Raw genomic sequence first — 20,042 nt, forward strand, 5'->3', positions numbered from 1 at the left:
TCAATTACCATTTTTTTTTAAAAAAAAATGTGTGTGTGTATAAGAGAAGAAAGTTGTTTCATTTTAAAAGACTTCTTATATAGCAAATTGAAACAATTGCTCACTCTAGTTATACAAGGCAGAATCAATAAAGAATTTTCAGTTTCATGGTAAAGAAAAATGATTCTGGCTTGCTGCCCCACCTTGATTGCTTCCACAAACAGTGAATTGTATTGTGCAGCAACTCTATACAAATGAAATCAATCTTACCTTCATGTTCAAGTATCAATATATATATATGGCATTTTGGAATATCATTCTTAAGCATTTGCGATCTTAATCAGTTTGGTTTGCTTCTTATTGCTACATCCTCCAGACAACAAAACAAACTTTGGGAGAATATAAACAAGCACAGTAGTTGGATGGGAAAAAAAGATATAAAATATACAAAAAGTTCATAACTACTCGACCAACAATCTTAATGATCTTCTAGATGAAAAAAAAATGTGTCAGGAGATGATGGCATTTGTTGCTGGATGAAGTGCAATCATGTCAGCCACATGGTATATAAGTTATTCTCCCCCTTTTCTGAAGTATTCAAAGTTCCTACCCGAAAGGTATTGAAATATGTGAATTATGACAGAGTTCTTTCAAATTAGCCAAACACTTTGGGGAAATGCCAGGTTTTTTTTCTTCTTCTAGATATCAAGCTTTTTAAGGCTTGCTCCCATCCAGATATTGTCATGTCCTAAGTACTGTATAACATAAAATATATTTTGTCCATTCTCCACCCTTTTGCTTTAGGTGTTGTTAATTGTAGCACAGGTAATGTTTCCTTCCCTCTGTACAGCATTATTATTTGTTTGTCTGTTTCAGTAATAATGCAAAAGTACCATTGAAGAAAAGAGCAATACCACTTTCACAGTATCATTGTTTCTTCTTTTGGCTTCCTTATACAGTGAATGATGCGGTGTACGAACTCTCTTAGGCTCCATCTACACTGCCATATAAAATCCAGATTCTCTGCTTTGAACTGGATTATATGGCATTGTAGAAGGGGCCTAAGTATTCAAAGGGATCTTGTAGCACCTTAGAATCATTAAGCTTATTCTACCAACTTCATTACCTCAAACTTTAAGTTGTTACAAGATCATTTTGCATATGGCTATTCCAGACTGACATGGCTGTTTCTGAATTCCCTCATCACCATTTCCCCTCAGCCCCCTTTTGCCAAAAAGTTTTTTTCCTTGCTTCCCTTGCCCCCAAAAGCCCATTTCCCTTGTCTCCCTCCCTTTGTCTTGTTCTCTTCCAAGCACTATTTCCCTCCCACCGCTCAGGAGGTGCTTTGTTATGTTTTCCCTCCATGGCAGAAGGAAGTTGGACTGAATGGCCCCTGGGGTCTTCCATAGAAATGCTTTAGGGGGCATGCTTGTCAAGTTTCCAGATTACACCAAATTAGGAGGGATACCAAATATTGCAGAGGACAGGATCAGAATTCAAAATGACCTTAAGAGATTAGAGAGCTGGGACAAAACTAACAAAAATGAATTTTAGCAAGAATAAATGTAGAATTCTACACGTTGGCAGAAAACAATGAAATGCACTAATACAGGATGGGCTGATGCCTGGCTGAATAACAATACCAGTGAAAAAGATTTTGGAGTCTTTGGGGACAACAAGTTGAATATGTGGAAACAGTGTGATGCAGCAATTTAATAAGACAGTGGGATTTGGGGTTGCATGAAAATAAGTATCATGTCTAGATCAGGCATGAGCAAACTTGGGCCCTCTGGGTGTTTTGGACTCAACTCCAGCTGTTAGGAATTATGGGAGTTGAAATCCAAAACACCCAAAGGGGCCAAGTTTGCCTATGCCTGGTCTAGATCAAGGAAAGCAATTGTGCCCATCTATTCTGCTTTGGCCAGGCCTCACCTGACATAATGTGTCCAATTCTGGGCACCACAGCCATGTAACCTCTAGTGACGGAGCTCTCCCAAGCTATGTACTTGCTTCTTATAGATGTGCAAACCTACCCAGAGTAGGTACACATAGCTTGCACAATTAGCAGCTCTCAGCATCCTCATACACCCTGGCTTTTTGGGTGATTAGATGGTGGAAACTGTGATTAAACACATCAGGAAGACATCCGATTGGAAAGGATGGAAAAGCTGTGCTTCACAGGAAAATATGGTATTACTTAATCATGATGCTTCAGAATTGCAGTATATTTCAGATTTGCATGTGTATGGCCTTCTATCCTTTGTATAGCTGCATTAAGACATAATCAATTGGAAGGGAAGACAGGTAGCAGTTCATGACCTTTTAGAAAATCAGGTGCTAGTAGCTTGTACCGGCCTTCCAGGCCCCTTTAGCTCATAGCTGACATTTACTGTTTGCTCAAACAGCCTTCCAAAAACATCCTAGGCTGGAGTGATGTTTGCAAAACAAAAAAAATGTGTGAGAGCCAACAGGCTTACCTTCTCAGTGAGATCTCGCTGCACATTTGATATATTTGCACATTCATAACTGCTTTCTTTAAATAGGAATTTTCAGCAAAGAGGAGAAATGAAACAGTTAGGTAAACAGTTATTGTTTCTTATAACTGTTTACCAATTATAGCAGCTAGTGAGTTCATTTATATCAAGACTGGGCAACTGATGTATTTTTAACGTACACCTCACAAAACCCGAAAGTGAGGACTGTGGGCTTTTGAGGTTTGAATTTCCATAAACTTGCAATGTTTGTGGCACGTGGGCATTGTTACACCCCTCCAATTATTCCTATCATCCCCCCCCCCCCCCGCACAGATTTATAAAACACAGTATGTATATGCACCCATAACCATTGGCTCAGCCAGACTTCTAGGAATTAATAAAATCCTTTCCTGCTTTGAGTAAGTTTGATTGAAAATGTGAGATGCTTAATTTGGGCCTTAGACCACCATTGTTATAACATACATACATATATATATATATATTCTCTCTCTCTCAACACATATGAAGAGACAAACAATGATACATTCACTCTGGACAAGTCACCTCTTATGTATTCTTTGCCTATTAAACCCATGGAGTGGCTATACATTTGTGGTCATCACTTGTCATCTGCTTTCTTTGTTTCCCTCCTTAGTAGTGTGATGGTCAACATTTAATTCTCTACTTCTTTATTTTTAATGTTAACTAATTTTTAAAAAACCCAAATTCTTTCTATGTAAAGACTAACAATGCATTGCCCAATCACATAGCAATGAGCTCCCTTCTCCTCAAATAGGACACTTCTGACTAGACATGAATAAGTACACCTCTCTCACTTGAATGGGAAATCTGTGTCTGTAAAACCATTCTCCCCAAATATGGCTTTACAGTGTTTTGGACTTCAGCTCCCAGAATCCCTGATCATTGGCCAAAGCAGCCAAAATTGATGTCCAATACACTTGGGAATGCATTGTGATGGCTGTGACCTCCTGTTAACTGATCTCCTTTCAAACCTAAAAACCTGGCTGTTTAGTGTGCCTTAGAGGAATGAATACAACCTACACCATGACCAGCTCAGCACAATATTCCCTGTGATGCACTTTACCTCACCCTTCAATGATAATCACCCCATTGCTGCTCTCACCTGAACCCCCCCCCCCCCCGCCCCGCTAACTAGGCATACTACCCTACTCATCCATCTCACCCAGGGTTTTTTATATTTTAATTCTATCTTTTTAACTTGGCCCAGCCCTCTGTGCACATTATTATTTTATTTCATTTCCTGTATTTGGTTTTGTATTAATTTGCTTTGTTTATATTTCATTTGATGTTATTATTTGCTGTATGTATTTTATTTTGATTTGTTGTAATGGCTGGGCTTGGCTTCATGTTAGCCGCCCTGACTCCCCGTTGGGGAGATGGTGGCGGGGTAGAAATAAATTATTATTATTTTATAATCACACAAAATCAGTAATGCAGAAATTAGCACAGTGGCAGAGTTTTTATGCAGTAGCTCCAATTATGCACCAGTAGAAGTGTCAGTTTCTTTCTGGTGCTTACAGGTGCATCTACAGTGTAGAATGAATGCAGTTTGACACCACTGCAACTGCTATGGCTCAATGCTATGGTATCAAGAAAGTTGTAGTTTCGCAAGGTCTTTAGCGTTCTCTGCCAGAGTTGGTGTTTCACCCACTTGTAAATCCCAGAATTTCGAAACAGTTAAAGTGGTACACACTGCATGAATGAATTGATGTGTAGTGTAGGTGTACCCTAAGTTTGGCATGCCTTTTTACTAAACCCTGTTAACCTTTCCTTATGCTATCCAAAACTTACACACACACCCCACACGGGTGTTAACCCTTTCCTATGCTATCCAAAGCTTATACACACACACACACACACACACAAACATCTCAAGGATGTTAACCCTTCCTTATGCTATCCAAAGCTTATACACACACACCATAGGGGTGTTAACCCTTTCCTATGCTATCCAAAGCTACACACATACATATATATTCATACATACACGTATATAAATGCACACACAAACATCACAAGGGTGTTAACCTTTCCTTATGCTATCCAAAACTTACATACACCCACCCACAGGGGTGTTAATCCTTTCCTATGCAATCCAAAGCTTGCTTTTATACACACAGAGACATACATGCTTTTATACACACAGAGACATAAATACACACCCTCGGGGGGGGGGGAGGGGGGGAGGGGAAATCCATCCCTAGATAGATGGAAGAGTTAACACGCCTGTGGTGTTCATAGGGAAGTGTTAACACCCCTGTGGGGTTTTTTTTTTGTTGTGTGTGCGCCTGTTCAGAAGATTTCACCTCACTTTCTGTCCCTGTGATAATTGGATTTAGAAAAAAAAAGGCTTCTGAAACAAGGATCGGTGAGCAAGCTTCAGCCGAGGCCCCCTTTCCCCCCGATAACTCTTTGAGGAGTGAATTTCCCTCCCTGGGGGTAGATTTCTCTCCCTTCCTGTTGTCTCGCCCCTTATTAACGCTGAGCTGTTTGGATGTCGGATGTTTGTAACTCGGGGACTGCCTGTAGGTGTTTCAATAAACAAACACATGATTTCAAGCAGAAGCTGGTGCATAATTAGAGCTGCTGCTGTGCCAAAAATCGAACTCTGTCGCTGCACATCTTCTGCTTTACTTCCCTTTTCTGTGCGTCTTCCGTGGGAGGGGAGGAGATTGCGCACAGAGTCTGCACATGCCCAGATAGCAGGGAAATCCCGGTCGCTCCGAGGAGGAGGAGGAGGAGAGGCGCGGTCCTCTTTGCCTTGCCTTGCCTTGCTTTGCTTCCTCTGGGCGCGGCGAGGCCAGGGCTGCCAGGCGCGCGCTCTGAAGCCCCGGAGGCGTGCCGTCCTCGCGCCGCCTCCTCCTCCTCCTCGTCGTGCCTCTGGGCTCCTTTCCCTTCTGCAGCACGGAAGAGGCGAAGCAAAGCAGCAGCGGGAGCCATGTCGCTATTGTCCCTGGCCTTGCCTGCCTTCTGGCTCTACTGGACCGCGACGCGCCTCGTCCTGCACCAGATCTTGCGCCGCTTCCGCCTGGGCTGCCCTTCCAAAGCAGGTTAGGAGGCTCCCCCGGAGAGGCTGGGAGGGAGAGGCCTTGGCTTAGGAGAGGGAAGCCTCGCTGGCTTCGCTTTCTTCCCCTCCCCACGCGTCCTTCCACCGTTGGGAGCCAAAGTTGAGCATTTGCGCTCGGAGGGAGAGGACAGAGGACACTCCTCCTCGCAAATGGAGGGGATCCGCTTCCCTCTTCCTGCCTAGATCTTGTGGCAGGAGCCAGGCGAGGCCAAAGGGCTCCAAGCTCCTGCCCAAGGCTCTGGCTCCTGGTTACTGGGGGCCCTTCCACACAGCCCTATATCCCAGAATACCAAGGCAGTTCACCCTCAGATAATGTGGGATTTCCTGCCTTGATATTCTGGGATATAGGGCTGTGTGGAAGGGCCCTGGGACTCTTCAGTTGCAGTGCCTTCGCTGGCTGTTTGTAGCCACCGATTTTCAACCCTGGGATACAACCGCAACCTCTATCGGTCCCCTGAGGTTGTTGCATTTGCCAGTCTGCTGCCCCTAGCTTACACTTCAGTTGTAGCTTGGTGGACATACAGTGAATGTAGCAAAACAAAAAGTTTTCAAGCTACATCCAAGTTTCTTGTAACTGCCATGGTTATTGCTGTTTGTGTGCCTCCAAGTCATTTTTGACCAATGGAAAAACTAAGCAGATGGGAGCTTGTATTGTCGAAGGCTTTCATGGCCGGAATCACTCAGTTCTTGTGGGTTTTTTCGGGCTATATGGCCATGTTCTAGAGGCATTTCTCCTGACGTTTCGCCTGCATCTATGGCAAGCTTCCTCAGAGGTCATAGATGGGAGCTTGTTCTTGGGGATTTGCCCATGTTTTCCTCTGAGGTTAAGAGCATGTGACTTGCCTAAGGGCACCTAGTGGGTTTCCATGACTGAGGAGGGAGTTACAACCTTAGTTCAATATTCAAACAACTGCACCAGAGCTTTCCGATATTATGTTGGTGACGCACTACATGCATCGCTTTGCGACACAGTGCTTCAGTTTTACTAGCAAACCAGAGGTTAACCCAAGCATGGGCAAACTTCAGCACCAGCTGTTCTGAATTGTGGGTGTTGAAGTCCAAAACACCTGGAAGGCCGAAGTGTGCCCATGCCTGGGTTAAACCAAGAGATCGGAACACGTACATAAATTATAATAATGAAATGTATGGGGACATGACTTATCATGAAAATCTTGCTCATATATATATATGATTTATTGATTATTTCACATGGACTCACCTTTCTTGTTTCATTCACTTTACACACCTACACGCTACAGCCAACATTCCAATGTGTCACGACACACCATTTGGAAGGCTCAGCACTATACCATGCTGGGTTATCACATGCCTTCAAGCAGACTGGCTTATGGTGACCCTATTATAGGTTTTTCTTTTGCTTTGCAGGGCATTGCTTTCCTTTGAGGTTGAAAGAGTATGACTTACCTAAGGTCACCCTATAGGTTTCCATGGTTGAGCTTTGGTCTCCTGGTGTCCTGCTCTAGCATTCAAATCCTGATACTACTTTGGTTCCCTTGGGTACCTGTCTATTGAAGAGTGATCCAGTAATCTCACTAGGCCTTATTACTCTAAAGAAAATGCTATCTATGTTTGTCACTTTTTTCATGTCAGGAGCAACTTGAGAAACTCCAAGTCACTTCTGGTGTGAAAGAATTGGCTGCCTGCAAGGACGTTGCCCAGGAGACACCTGGATGTTTTGATGTTTTACCATCCTTGTGGGAGGCTTTTCTCATGTCCCCACATAGGGAGCTGGAGCTAACAGAGAGAGTTCTCCCCAGATTTGAACCTCTAACCTGTTGGTCTTCTGTCCTGCTGACACAAGGGTTTAACCCATTGTGCCACCAGGGGCTCCATGTTTGTCGCTAACCATACCTATATATAGTTGGCCCTCTATATCCATAGATTCTGCATCCGCAATTGAACCATCCACAGATTTTTTTTTAAAAAAAAAAATCCAAAAATCAAATTGTGATTTTGCTGTTGCATATAAGGGACAATATTTTAATACACGATTATATATAATGAGCTTCTATGGATTTTTGTATCCACAAGGGTTCTTGGAACGCCAGCAGATACCAAGGACCCACTGTATGCACTTTCACCTTTGACATCATTGAAAAGTCTGTCAATTGCATTCGTGGACATTGATTGTTTGATTGTGTGTGTGTGTAATAAGTTTTTAAATAGCAGGTATTAGTGACAGATTGTGGTTTCCATGCTATTAGCTTCCAAGACATTTGCCAGAAGTAAAATAGGCAAGAGTTGTAACCTGGTGAAAGATTGCTTTTTGCAAAAGCAAGGATATCACTGTACTCCTCCGCTTAATATGGAAAGCTGAAATTGAAGCTTTCCACTCCAGTGCTTTAATATTAGGTTGGGTGGAGATGGGGTGTGTGAAGAAAGAATATATGCTGTTTTCAGTCCCTTGGAGGGAATTGGAAAATAAATGTAAGACATAATCTTTTGGAGTTGGTGAGAAGTTCAAGGTAAACATCTACACTCAGTTACTAAGGAATTGGAATAGAATCAGACACTTGGTTGGAAGAAATTGTATTAATCTCATAGGAATAATAAAGAGCCAGTGTAGTAATTTGAATGCTAGAATTATGGCACTGAAGACCTGAGTTTACTCATAGAAATCTGTGGGTTGATTTTTGGTAACTCTAAAACTCAGAGATAGGCAAAAGCAGAGTCACCATAAGTTGGAAATGACTTGAAGTTACATAGGAACAACAAGGCAGTGGTTGCATTGTCTGTGTAACTGTGGTTCTGGTCAAAGTTGCACAACAAGAACAAGATAGGAAAAGCTTAACAAATAATCTAGCCTGGTCCCAATATATCAAATCCTACAGGAAACTGAATGGCTACTTAGGGACTACATGGCTACTTAGGGACCTTCTAGACAGGCTCTATATTCCAGGATCTGATCCCAGGTATTCTGTTTATCCTAGATTATATGGCAGTGGGGACTCATATAAAGTAGAAAACCTGGGATATAGGGCCTGTCTGGATGGGCCCTTAGTAGCCATGTTTGTGTGTGTGTGTGTGTCAGGAGCAACTTGAGAAACTTCAAGTCGCTATCAATGTGAGAATTGGCTGTCTGCAAGAACATTGCCCAGGGGATCCCTGGATGTTTTTGATGTTTTACCATATTGTGGGAGGCTTCTCTCATGTTCCCACATGGGAAGCTAGAGCTGAGATGGGAGCTCATCCCGCTCCCTGAATTCCAACCGCCAACTCAGCAGGTTTAACCCATTGTTTCACTGGGGGCTCCAGTAGCCATGTTGACTGACACTATCATGTGATGAAGGTTGGGAGCTTAGAGCTATGTAGAGGAACAGAAGATTAACATGGTGCTGCATTTTAAACATGCAGTGTCATGTCAAGGACAGATAGCATGCAAGTTAGGTCTAAAGGGATTGTGGAAATAATGACTTCTTGGTTGAGCAACTCCTAACTTTCCTGGTGATATCCAAGGTGCTGAACCTATTTTGCACTTAGGTTTTGTCATATTGGGCACTTAAAAAAAAGTTAGGACTAAAGTCTGGAATGTGTTCACTACCCCCACTAACATATAAACCATCAGTCACCACTGGGTCTCCCGCTCAGAATAAGGCCCTTGATATCCACTAGAGGTTGGTTCCATGGATACCAAAATCTGTGGATGTTCCCAGACACTATATGCAATGGTGTAGTAAAATGATGCCCCTAATATAAAATGACAAAATCAAGGCTTGTTTTGGAAATATTGTCGAACACTGTTTTAATTTTACCATCATATCTGTACAGAGTACTGAGGATTGAGCAATGTTAAAGCTGTGTAGTTAAGCTATACTGTCATCTTGGAAATGCCAAAAGAGTAAAAGAAAGGGTATTAAATTGCACAATTGTAGTAACATTTCAGGGCTGCAGATTTCTTTGCTTATGGCTTCACGGGACAATGCTTCTCTGTTTTTTTTTTTTTTAAGTCCTCTTCAAATCAGTCATGTGACTAAGTCATGAGAAGGCAGCTGGCACTTTCATCCCAATTTCTGCTTGCTTATGTATGCATCTATGTTGCATCAGACTAACAGCAACCCTGAACCATCAGTTGTTTTTGTTAAAACAATTTCGGATTTGTATTCATGGTTTATAAATCTGGTTGATTTAATCAACCATGCTTGTGTTTTAAGTACAATTTTGGACATCATGCCAAAATAGAGTTAACCAAAATGAAATGAAGTTTGTGAAGTCTTCATAGATGCACTGCAACATGGATCAGCAGTGGGAAATGCATACGTTTTTATTTCCCATTGATATCATAATACAGCAAAGTTTGACATCTAAAGGCAGTACAAAAATGCTAAAAAATATGCAAGCAGAATAATAGAACTAAAGAAAGCATACAGAACATATTTTTCCTAGGCTTTATGTCTGGTTAGGATTAAAACTATTGCTTGTGAAACCAGTACTTTATTAAACTTTTTACAAGAAGTTGCTAAGTATACCAAATAGACTGAATTCAGGCCAAGGCAACTTGAGAACTCTTCATAAATGGCACAGACATCTTTGTGCCATTTAACATTGCTTATACCTGCGGATATACTCCACTTGAGGTTATGATTGGGCTTGGCCAGGTTTTGCCATCTGTTTCTTAAATACTATAGAAACAATACGGTTGGTTTCTTAGAATTTTTCATGTAAAATATTTCCATATTTAAAGATTGCAGACATCCACCCATTTATCTTTGTGGTAGCAATTAAATCTCTACTAAATACATGATGTGGCCTAATTTATAATTTTGGTTGTAAAGTTTATTTTTTACTAGCCTTTAAAGGTTGCTCTTCCTTTTTTTGTTCTGAAAAGCATACTAGATTAATAAAATTTAAACATTTTAATAGATGTGTAGCTGGAAAACCTCTGGAATAGGAGGTTTTACTAGGGTCTACATCCTGTGATGCCAAAAGATCCTGTGGGTTTTCCTTTAAAACATGGCATGTTGGGATCATGTATCATGTTTACAAGTGGAAGTGTCTTTCAAGGAGCATGGTAACACTTATAAATGAGAAAGATGGGTTATTCAGTAGTACTGTGGAGCAGTGGTTCCCAACGTTTGGTCCTCCAGGTTTTTGGACTTCAGCTCCCATAATTCCTATTATCTGCTAAACTGGCTGGGATTTCTAGGAGTTGAAGTCCAAAACACCTGGAGGACCAAAGGGTGGGAACCACTGAAATAGAGCAAAGCTTTCCAAACTTTGTCCCTGTTGGTGACACTTTTTTTGACTTCTGGCCATGAAAGCCTTCGACAATACAGAGTAAAGAATGTACTCTATTAATAAATAATAATATATTAGTAAGAATTTGTGTTGCAGTTATGTAAATATTTGTTTAAAGCATTCATATTATTTTGGTGCACCTTAATTTAACCAGATATGTGATTGGTTGTATCAGCCTTGAGTATCAAAAATGGAAATAAATTATATAAATACCGAAGTGTATATATTATATAAACAGCTGTATTTTGAGTAATCAAGTCCCAAGATTCAGATTTCTGTGGTGCATACTGGGGTGTCATAAGGGGAAATGAAATAAGTAGAAGTAGGTGGAAAGTATGCTATGCCTTGTGGGGTATTAGAATGGAATGAGCAAACTAAATGAGTTTCTCAGATAAGCAGTTACTATAGCGCAATGATCAATCCTGAGGCTTATGTAGAAGGTAGCATATGACTTTTGGATCAACTAGTTTGCCGTGTCTTGATTTTCCTTTGCAACAACTGGATCTCAGTCGCCATAACATAGTGGTGCCCTATTTTAATGGCTTGTGATTTATGCAGCTCTTGATATTTGTAATATGAGATGTAATGTTTTACCACACATCTTTGTTCATCTGAAAGCTGCAAAGGTTCATTACATTTGGTTGTCTAAGAACAATATCAGAATACCCATATTTGGGGGGAACAAAGTGGTTTACCAATACCCCACTGAAAAGTTGGCAATCTAGACTACCGTATTTACTCAAATCTATTGCTCACCCTTTTTGGCTAAATGACATCTCTAAAATTAGGGTGCACATTAGATTCTCATAATATGATAATATTAGTGCTGAGCACAGCCAAAGCAAAAAGTGGAAGCTAGTTCAGGAGATCTGGATCTCCATTTTAAGGGATGTCATCTCTTGGATTTGATCTACAGCATAAGTGCACCTTGAGGGTTTTCTTTTCCATTGCTGGAAGCTTTGGTGTTCTAACACTTTTGTATTTAAAGAAGAAATTATCAGCATTCAGCTACCTAATGTAATGAGCACCTTTTTGGCCAAATTGCAAAAAGTGCACTTTTTGCTGCTGCGCATTACATTTGCCAGCCAATACTCTTTTTTTGGTTTCAGGGTTTTGAAAATTGAGGAGCACATTAGATTTGGTGGCACATTAGACTCGAGTAAATACAGGTATTTTATCATTGGCTTATTCATTTCCTTTTCCTTTTTCTTTATTTTTTTTTTTTACAAATTTTCCAGTAGTTATGATTTGCTCATAGTTTAGGTCCAAGTCTACATCTAAGTAGGCCCTTGATTTATTAAATAGTTTATTGAAACAAACCTAAATAGAAGCATAGGTTGAATTCTTCTGTGGAATTAATCCTTAGTTGAAGGTGTTATTCAGTTGTCACTGTTGTTTTATAACAAGTTATCTATAAATAAATACTAAAGACAAAGATAAAGACACACCTACCATTGTGTTTGTACATGAATTAGCAATAACACATTCTGGGAGCTGAGGCAACTTTCTCAATTTTATGTCTCTGTAGAAAAACACACATAAGAATATTAAGGTAATCAGGAGGAATTTTCATAGATTTCTTTTAACCCTAAGTGAAGGAACACTAATCAGTTTAGACTGAAATGTTCAATGGGAAAAGGGGTGTTTCCTGTGTCAGCTTGTAAAGTCCTAGAGTTTAACGAGCTCTTCGTTTTACTCAAATGTCGTGGTCATCTACTGCCACCTTGATCCCTTTATATCAGTTGCCTTAGATTTCCCTTTCAAAATCATTTATAAGAAAATAAGCCAAACAAGTTCACATTTGGAGAATGCCATACAACCGATTGAGAATTGAGTATCACAATTAAAACAATATGATATCTATACCCATGAGACTGATACAGTTTCACCTCTCTGTCTCTGACAAAATATATCAAAAGGAATTTTCTAGGTTCTCCACAGTTTTCCATGGCCATTCATTTCAATAAGATTAGATGTATTCTCAGTTTCCACTGTAAGTTCAGGAAAGTATCCTCCACAGATACAAAAATAGTACTGTACTTTAAAAAATGTTGAGTTCTTTGCCTCTATCAACATGTACCTAGAAGGTGATAAAGGGAAGAAGTTGAAGGGTCTGGCTGTAGTGGCATGTATTCTATTTTAGTTCTGAATAGAGTATTTCCATTGTGAATTAATTGGATTTACTTGCATGTTAACTCACTGTTCAACAGTTCATTCAAAAATCTACTGTGGTTGGAAATAACAACCAGCCAGTGTTTTCCTATATCAGAAAACCCCCTCCTTCATAGCATAATTATTTCATCTAACAGCTAGTTTTGCAGAGTATAGTATTGCTGCACTTCCTCATCTGCTTCTGCGTCTTCTTCTTCATCATTATTATCATCATCTACTATCACCACTACTAGTATTCATGATAATGGGACTCAAGATGGCTAACAACTTGTTAAAAGCAGTGCACACATCAGAATGATGAAAGTTTCAATTTATGATTAAAAAATAAACCTTTTGTAAATTAAAGCATTAAATATTAAAATGCATTTTTAAACTACATATAAACCCTTTTGACCGTTAACTAACTTTCTTTGTAGTTAAAGGTCAAAGGGGTTTAGTATTCACATTGGAAAACCTTATCTGTGTTTAAAATTATTCTAACAACTGCAGTTTTGTGATGAGAGTTGGGAATACCTTTATTAGAACTGTTGGCATTAGATGTGATTGGAGATTGCAGATTCAGTGAAGGAAAATGGGCAAATTACACATTATTTTTTGCTGAGATGCATAATTAAGGGTTGTTGTCTATCTATTTGGACAAGAAGGCTGAATGGACTGGTCAACTGGGTTAGAGGGAAAGGGAGATGTAAGAGTAACATTACAGTGCCTATCAGCAAAGCCAACAATTACATTTAGGTGAGGCATGAGATAAAAAAGAGAAGACTCAAAAGAAATTGTGAATGTTGCCTAGTAATTAGAGCAAAATGGAATTGCCTTTGTGGTGTGGTCCCTTTTGGATGATGGCATCATTTTTCTCTTGCCCTGAGCAGTTAATTGGGTTATTTTCCACAGTAAAGAAAACTCTGTATACTGGAAGGGTATTACACCCATGATTTTGGTTCCCGTACTGCCAGCTATGCTGTTGCTAATTAACTTGTTAAAAAAGGAAGCTTAAAAGGGCATCAGATGTTTCATGCCTCATATCTTAACTTCTCTATTATTGCAGTGTAATTGCAACTGCCCAAGAAAACGTTGAGCAGATTAATGACCTCATTATTAGTTGCAAGTGTGTGATCTAGTATTAAACACTAGGATGACTAAGTAACTAGATAGGGGAGCTAAATCTCTTTAGTATATATCATTTTTTCCTTCATTTTTTAAAAGAAAAAAGTCACAAGTTCAGTAAGCAGTTTGTACGTTTGTAAGGTTTAACATTGTCAGCAGTTTCCCAATTTTATTTTTTTTATAAAACCAAATATTTAAATCTATTATTATTTGCAAAATCTTTTAACCATGTTCCAAGATACCCTAGGGCTTGTTATTATTGTAAACTCTTCCTACCTTTTAAGTTGCCCCATTTTTTTAATTTTGAGAGTACAGGCACTCCTCGGGTTACGTCATCAGACTTACAAACAACTTATAGATATGAATGGGATAGAGGTGGCTAGCTGCGGAGTGTTGGAACGAACTATTCCTCCTTGGCCAAGGTGAAGGATACTGGTGAATGAAGCCAGTAATGGGCTCTTTCGCCCCTCCTCTCCAGCTGTGAGTAGGGAGCCGTGATTTCTGGACAGCTTCCCTTGCCGCCCCCTTCCCCATCCCAGCATTGGCTGAGGAGGAAAGGAGGGAGCTTTCTGTCAGGCTCCCTTGCATAGACATGCTGCATAGACAACTCCAGTGTCTATGCAGCTACTCTTTGCCTTGAAAAACAATTTTTAGTTCTTTTGAAACTTGGTGCGAGATGGGTAAACCCTTAACATTCTTTCTCAACTTGCATTGGGAGACAAAGGATGGGGAAAATCTGATGTCACGTAGAACTTCAGAGATTTCCAAATGGCTTTCAGAGTCAGACCTTGGACTCTGCCCAACTTAAGAGGAGCAAGGTTGCAATAACCCCAAAAATTGGTTAGCTGATAAAGCTGATCCAAATTTATGGAACACACAGTTTCATTGTGTTATTTCTTCATTCTTAAGTGGTACCATCTTCTTGTATGAAGGAGTCCACCTGAAGTTAAAACTGAAAGTAAACATGGAGCTATTGGCTCTAATTCCACCTGTATCGTGCAAGTTTGAATTGCTACTACCTATGCATACATATATATCTGGTTAGGTGCCTTATTTCTAAAGGAAGCATTAGGCTACTTTCCACTCTCATATGTTCAGATATTTTATAAACAAGGTAGGCTATGTTTATTTACAGGAGTGCTGATTTCACACAGTTGATTAGACCTATGCTTTCTCATTTTGTGTTTATCTGCTGCCTTTTTATCAGGTGCTCATTAATGAGTGAAGAATCAAAAGACTGGGACAGTGGCCAAGAAGCAATGGAGAATAAAAGTTCAGAAGCTTCCCCATCAGACCTAAAGTTAGTGGCCCACCCAAGAGCAAAAAGTAAAGTTTGGAAGTACTTTGGCTTTGATACCAATGCAGAAGGATGTATATTACAGTGGAAGAAAATCTACTGTCGTATTTGTATGGCACAGATTGCCTATTCGGGAAATACATCCAACTTGTCTTACCATCTTGAAAAAAATCATCCGGATGAGTTTTGTGAATTTGTGAAGAGCAACACTGAGCAGATGAGAGAAGCCTTTGCAACAGCTTTCTCAAAACTAAAGCCAGAATCATCTCAGCAGGTTGCTCAGGATAACTTAATTATGAAGACATGTCACAGTTATGAGAATAAAAAGCATCAGGAGCTGACATCAGGGGTGGTTAGTTTAATATGTGAAGGGTTGTATCCCCCATCTATTGTAGACGAGCCCACCTTTAAGAATCTCTTAAGAATAGCTGACCCCCGATATGAACTTCCATGCAGAAAATTTTTCTGTACAAAAGCAATTCCTGAAAAATACAGTGCTGTTAAAGACATTGTGTTAAAAGAACTGACTGATATCCTGTGGTGTGGCATATCTCTGGATATGTGGAGAAGTGAAAACCAGAATAGATCCTACGTGACACTGACAGTACACTTTCTCAGTAATGGCTCTGCTAGCTGTCTGGCTGTTAATTCCCGTTGTTTAAAAACATTTGAAGTGCCAGAGGAAAATACTGGAGAAACTATTACTAGAGTCCTTTATGAGGTTTTCATTGAATGGGGAATCAATACAAAGGTTTTTGGTGCAACAACAGACTATGGGAAAGACATTGTGAAAGCTTGCTCACTTTTGGACATTCCAGTTCAGATGCCTTGCCTCGGACAGACTTTTAATATGGGCATACAGCAAGCTTTTCAGCTTCCCAAGTTGTCTGGTGTCTTGTGCAGATGTCGGAAACTTGTGGAATACTTCCAGCAGTCTGCAGTAGCCATGTACATGTTAGGGGAGAAACAGAAGCAACAGAACACTGCACACTGTATGCTAGTAAGTGACCGTGTTTCCTGGTGGGGAAGCACACTTGCCATGCTGGAACGTCTTAAAGAGCAACAGTTTGTAATTGCCGCAGTTCTTGTGGAGGACAGCAATAATCACCATCTGATGTTGGAAACCAGTGAGTGGAATACAGTTGAAGGCTTTGTGGACTTGCTCCTACCATTCAAGCAGGTTACTGAGATGATGTCTGCTTCCAAGTACCCAACAATAAGTATGGTGAAACCTCTCCTTCACATGCTGCTAAATACAACATTAAACATCAAGGAAAATGACCTGAAAGAAATCAGTATGGCAAAGGAAGTAATAGCCAAAGAATTATCTACAATATACCAGCATACACCTGAGATCGACATGTTTCTTAATGTTGCCACTTTCTTGGACCCAAGGTACAAGAAACTGCCTTTTCTTTCAGCATTTGAGAGGCAGCAAGTTGAAAACAGAGTGGTGGAAGAAGCAAAAGGTCTTCTGGAGAAAGTAAGAGAGAACACAGTGAAGACCGAAGAGCAGTTTTTTACAGTGACTGAAGAACCCCCAGTGAAAAAAATTGTAATTGGCGTCACTCCCCCTCCTACCAGCACCATTAATAACATGCTTGCAGAAATCTTTTGCCAGACAGGCGGTGTTGAAGACCAAGAGGAATTGCATGCTCAGGTTATTGAAGAATTGAGCAATTTCAAGTCTCAGAAAGTTCTTGGGTTAAATGAAGATCCACTTAAGTGGTGGTCTGACAGACACGCTTTATTTCCTGTTTTGCCAAAGGTTCTTCAGAAGTACTGGTGTATTGTGGCCACAAGAGTGTTCCCTGAGCGTCTTTTTGGTTCTTCTGCTAATGTTGTCAGGGCAAAGAGAAACCGGTTAGCCCCGGCTCATGTAGATGAGCAAATCTTTTTGTACGAGAACACTCGAAGTGTGTCAGAAGCTGAGCCTGATGAAGAGGATGAGGGGGAATGGGGCTTGGAACAGGACCATATTATTAATTTAAGTGACACAGCAAATGTAAACAGCACTTTCATTAATATGAGAGACAGTGGCTTCATATAGATGGAATGCTTATGGTCCTTCTGAAAAAATGCTTCTTTTAAAATACTCAAACCACCCAAGTTGTCATGATAAAAATGCTGTAAATACTGAACGGTTGGAACATAGCTTTGTGTGTGTATGTATTGTGAGTGCATGTGAGTGTGGCTGCTGACCTCAGGAGTGTGATATTTTACTTCAAAAAGCAGAAACAGACATAACGATGGCAAGAACACAGATTCAGGCATGCATTAAAACATGTGAGCTGTCTTCATTGACTTAGGAACAGGATGCATAAATAAAATAGCAACTTTTAAAACAATTGCTCAGTTTTCCTTTTGCTATAGGGAGATTGCATGACTCAGCATCCTGAATGGGCAAACTGATTATCTTAGTCATTTGGAAAGCCTATTTGATACAGGGTTTCAAAATATTTAAATATTTAAAGCTTTCGAAAGGTCAGATCATCAAGCATTGTTATATAAAGGGCCTAGTTTTAATTGCTTGCTTCATGTGTTACTTTCCTTATCAGATCAATTTCTTAATAACAGCATGTGCCTTGTAATATGTCAGTGGCAATGTTGGTAGCTTTTATTTCTTTTCTGCCCAGCCCTGTTGGATGTAATAGTGAACATATTTGAATGTGCTTTCTCCCCACAGCACTCTGATCAGAGAAAGTCATGCAACCCAACTGTGATACATGCCTGCAAATAATTACTTAAGCAGAGTTGTGCTGCTGGTTGCCACAGTACAGTAAAAAAAAAAGGTGTCTAAGGGGAATTGATGACAATCTGACAGCCACTTCTCAGAGTTTGGAAATATTTTTTTTTTGTTTCTGTCTTTTCCGACTTCACAGATGCACAACTAATGTACAGCTATTCCTGCTGAAATTTTGGATATTTTCAGGGGGGAAAACCTGGTCTTTATGTTAATTTCTTATGCTTAGAAATACTGTCCTGATTTATATGTAATACCATATAACAGTTTTATTGTCAGAATGACCCAGAAGGGCCCAAGGTCCAGATATTCTTTTCGTTTCTTCCAACACTGAATGGAAGTACTAAAGGTTCCACTTCCATTCAGTGTTGGAAGAAACGAAAAGAATATCTGGACCTTGGGCCCTTCTGGGTCATTCATACTAAAGGTTCCACTTCTGAATAAAGAATATTTTTAAATTTTAAATTGAGGGGAAATATGTCCAGATTTGAACAAAACAGAATCCCGTCAGATTTCCAATCTGTTTTTCCCCAAAAGAAATTAGAAGGAACTACAGTTCTCAGAGTCATATTGTGACTTAGGTAAAAGTGAAAATGGAAATTTTCTATTTTGTTAGCTCATTTGTTGAGGAAGAACAGCATGAGACTGGGGTTATCTTTGACAGATTCACATAGGCATGGTTTAATATTATGCCAGAGTTGAGTTAGTGGCTACTTGCAGTCAATGAGACAAACATTACTTTGTATCTCTATTATTATGATTAAGAATCAGGCAAAACATTGAGGCTCATTTGGGGGAAGCTGGTATGTCTGCTATGCTGGTAGATGATTGCGATATTCATTTTATATTTGTTCATGTGTGTATGTTTGTATTTTTGCCTAACAAGTTTAGACTGATTTGGATCAGATTATGTGCTCTGATTTTATTTCACAACCATATTATCTGGAGATGGTCTTTTGGAAGGCATATAGTGAAAATGTTATGTGATATGTGGTACAGCCAAGAGTAGGCAAAGCACACTTTTCAAGCTGTTTTGCTGCTTTGGTGATCCAGACAAACTAAGTGCCCCCTTTTCTGCCCTCAGAAAGACTGAATTGGCTCTCTAAGAAGCCTCTAAAGCCCCTTCTACACTGCCATATAAAATCCAGGCTAACTGCTTTGAACTGGATTATATGGCAGTGTAGACTCATATAATCCAGTTCAAAGCTTTGATAATCTGGATTATATGGCAGTGTAGAAGGGGCCTAAGTTATATAGTACAATTCCCATATCTGCAGGGAGATACATTCCAAAACCCCTAGTGAATGCTGAAATGCTGTGGATTGTAGTGAATCCTATATTTTGACTATACATGTGCTGAAGCATACTTCAGAATTATAGTGGAGGACATGGAGAGGCCCACAAATGCTTATGTGTGGAATATAGTATATTTTTGGGAGTCTGAATAAATGAAGCTGTGAACATTGACTTTATGTATAAGGAGGTCATATTCTATTTCATCTTTGAAATGATTTTCAAACAAGTCCTGTTTAACATTAAGAACCCTATCTAAGTTCCTTGCGGCTATGAACTTTCTCAGAATTTTACTCTCGAAACCCATCTCAAAATCCAATCAGCTGCACCGAGAGATGGAAATCTGCACCACTGGTGAACTGAGTGCATCCAGCCTATTCTTGCCAGGGATCACTACTGCACCAAACAGAAGCTGGGACCTTGGTACAGTCCTGTTAAAATTGCTTGTTTTGCTGCTGGAGGGCTAGATGCATTATCCTGGCTTGATTTTTATGTAGGTTTCAGGGGAAATTGTGGTTGTGACATGGTACCATGATCATCAATGTGAAAAGGAAACACTTATAAAGTCACTGTAAACTTGTTAGCTTCTGACATAGTAACTGACTAATGATGCCA

General features: G+C 39.9%; 1 protein-coding gene across 3 annotated transcripts in view; it reads left to right on the forward strand.

The window, feature by feature from the left end:
- The window catches only part of ZBED1 (zinc finger BED-type containing 1), a 177,633-nt gene that overhangs the window by 22,294 nt on the left and 135,297 nt on the right, over window positions 1-20,042 (forward strand). The window contains exons 1-3 of one of the 3 annotated variants that reach the window (XR_010909676.1): window positions 5,465-5,545; window positions 15,302-18,483; window positions 18,562-19,601. Coding sequence is in view for 1 of the 3 variants with exons in the window: in XM_067466817.1 (XP_067322918.1) it covers window positions 15,312-17,307 (1,996 nt within the window). In the remaining 2 variants the exon portion in view is untranslated. Of the gene's footprint in view, window positions 1-5,464; window positions 5,546-15,301; window positions 18,484-18,561; window positions 19,602-20,042 lie in introns of those variants that run through there. The other 2 variants (XR_010909677.1, XM_067466817.1) reach the window with 2 other exon arrangements.

Source organism: Anolis sagrei, chromosome 3 (assembly GCF_037176765.1).
Source record: "Anolis sagrei isolate rAnoSag1 chromosome 3, rAnoSag1.mat, whole genome shotgun sequence".
Lineage (NCBI taxonomy): Eukaryota > Metazoa > Chordata > Lepidosauria > Squamata > Dactyloidae > Anolis > Anolis sagrei.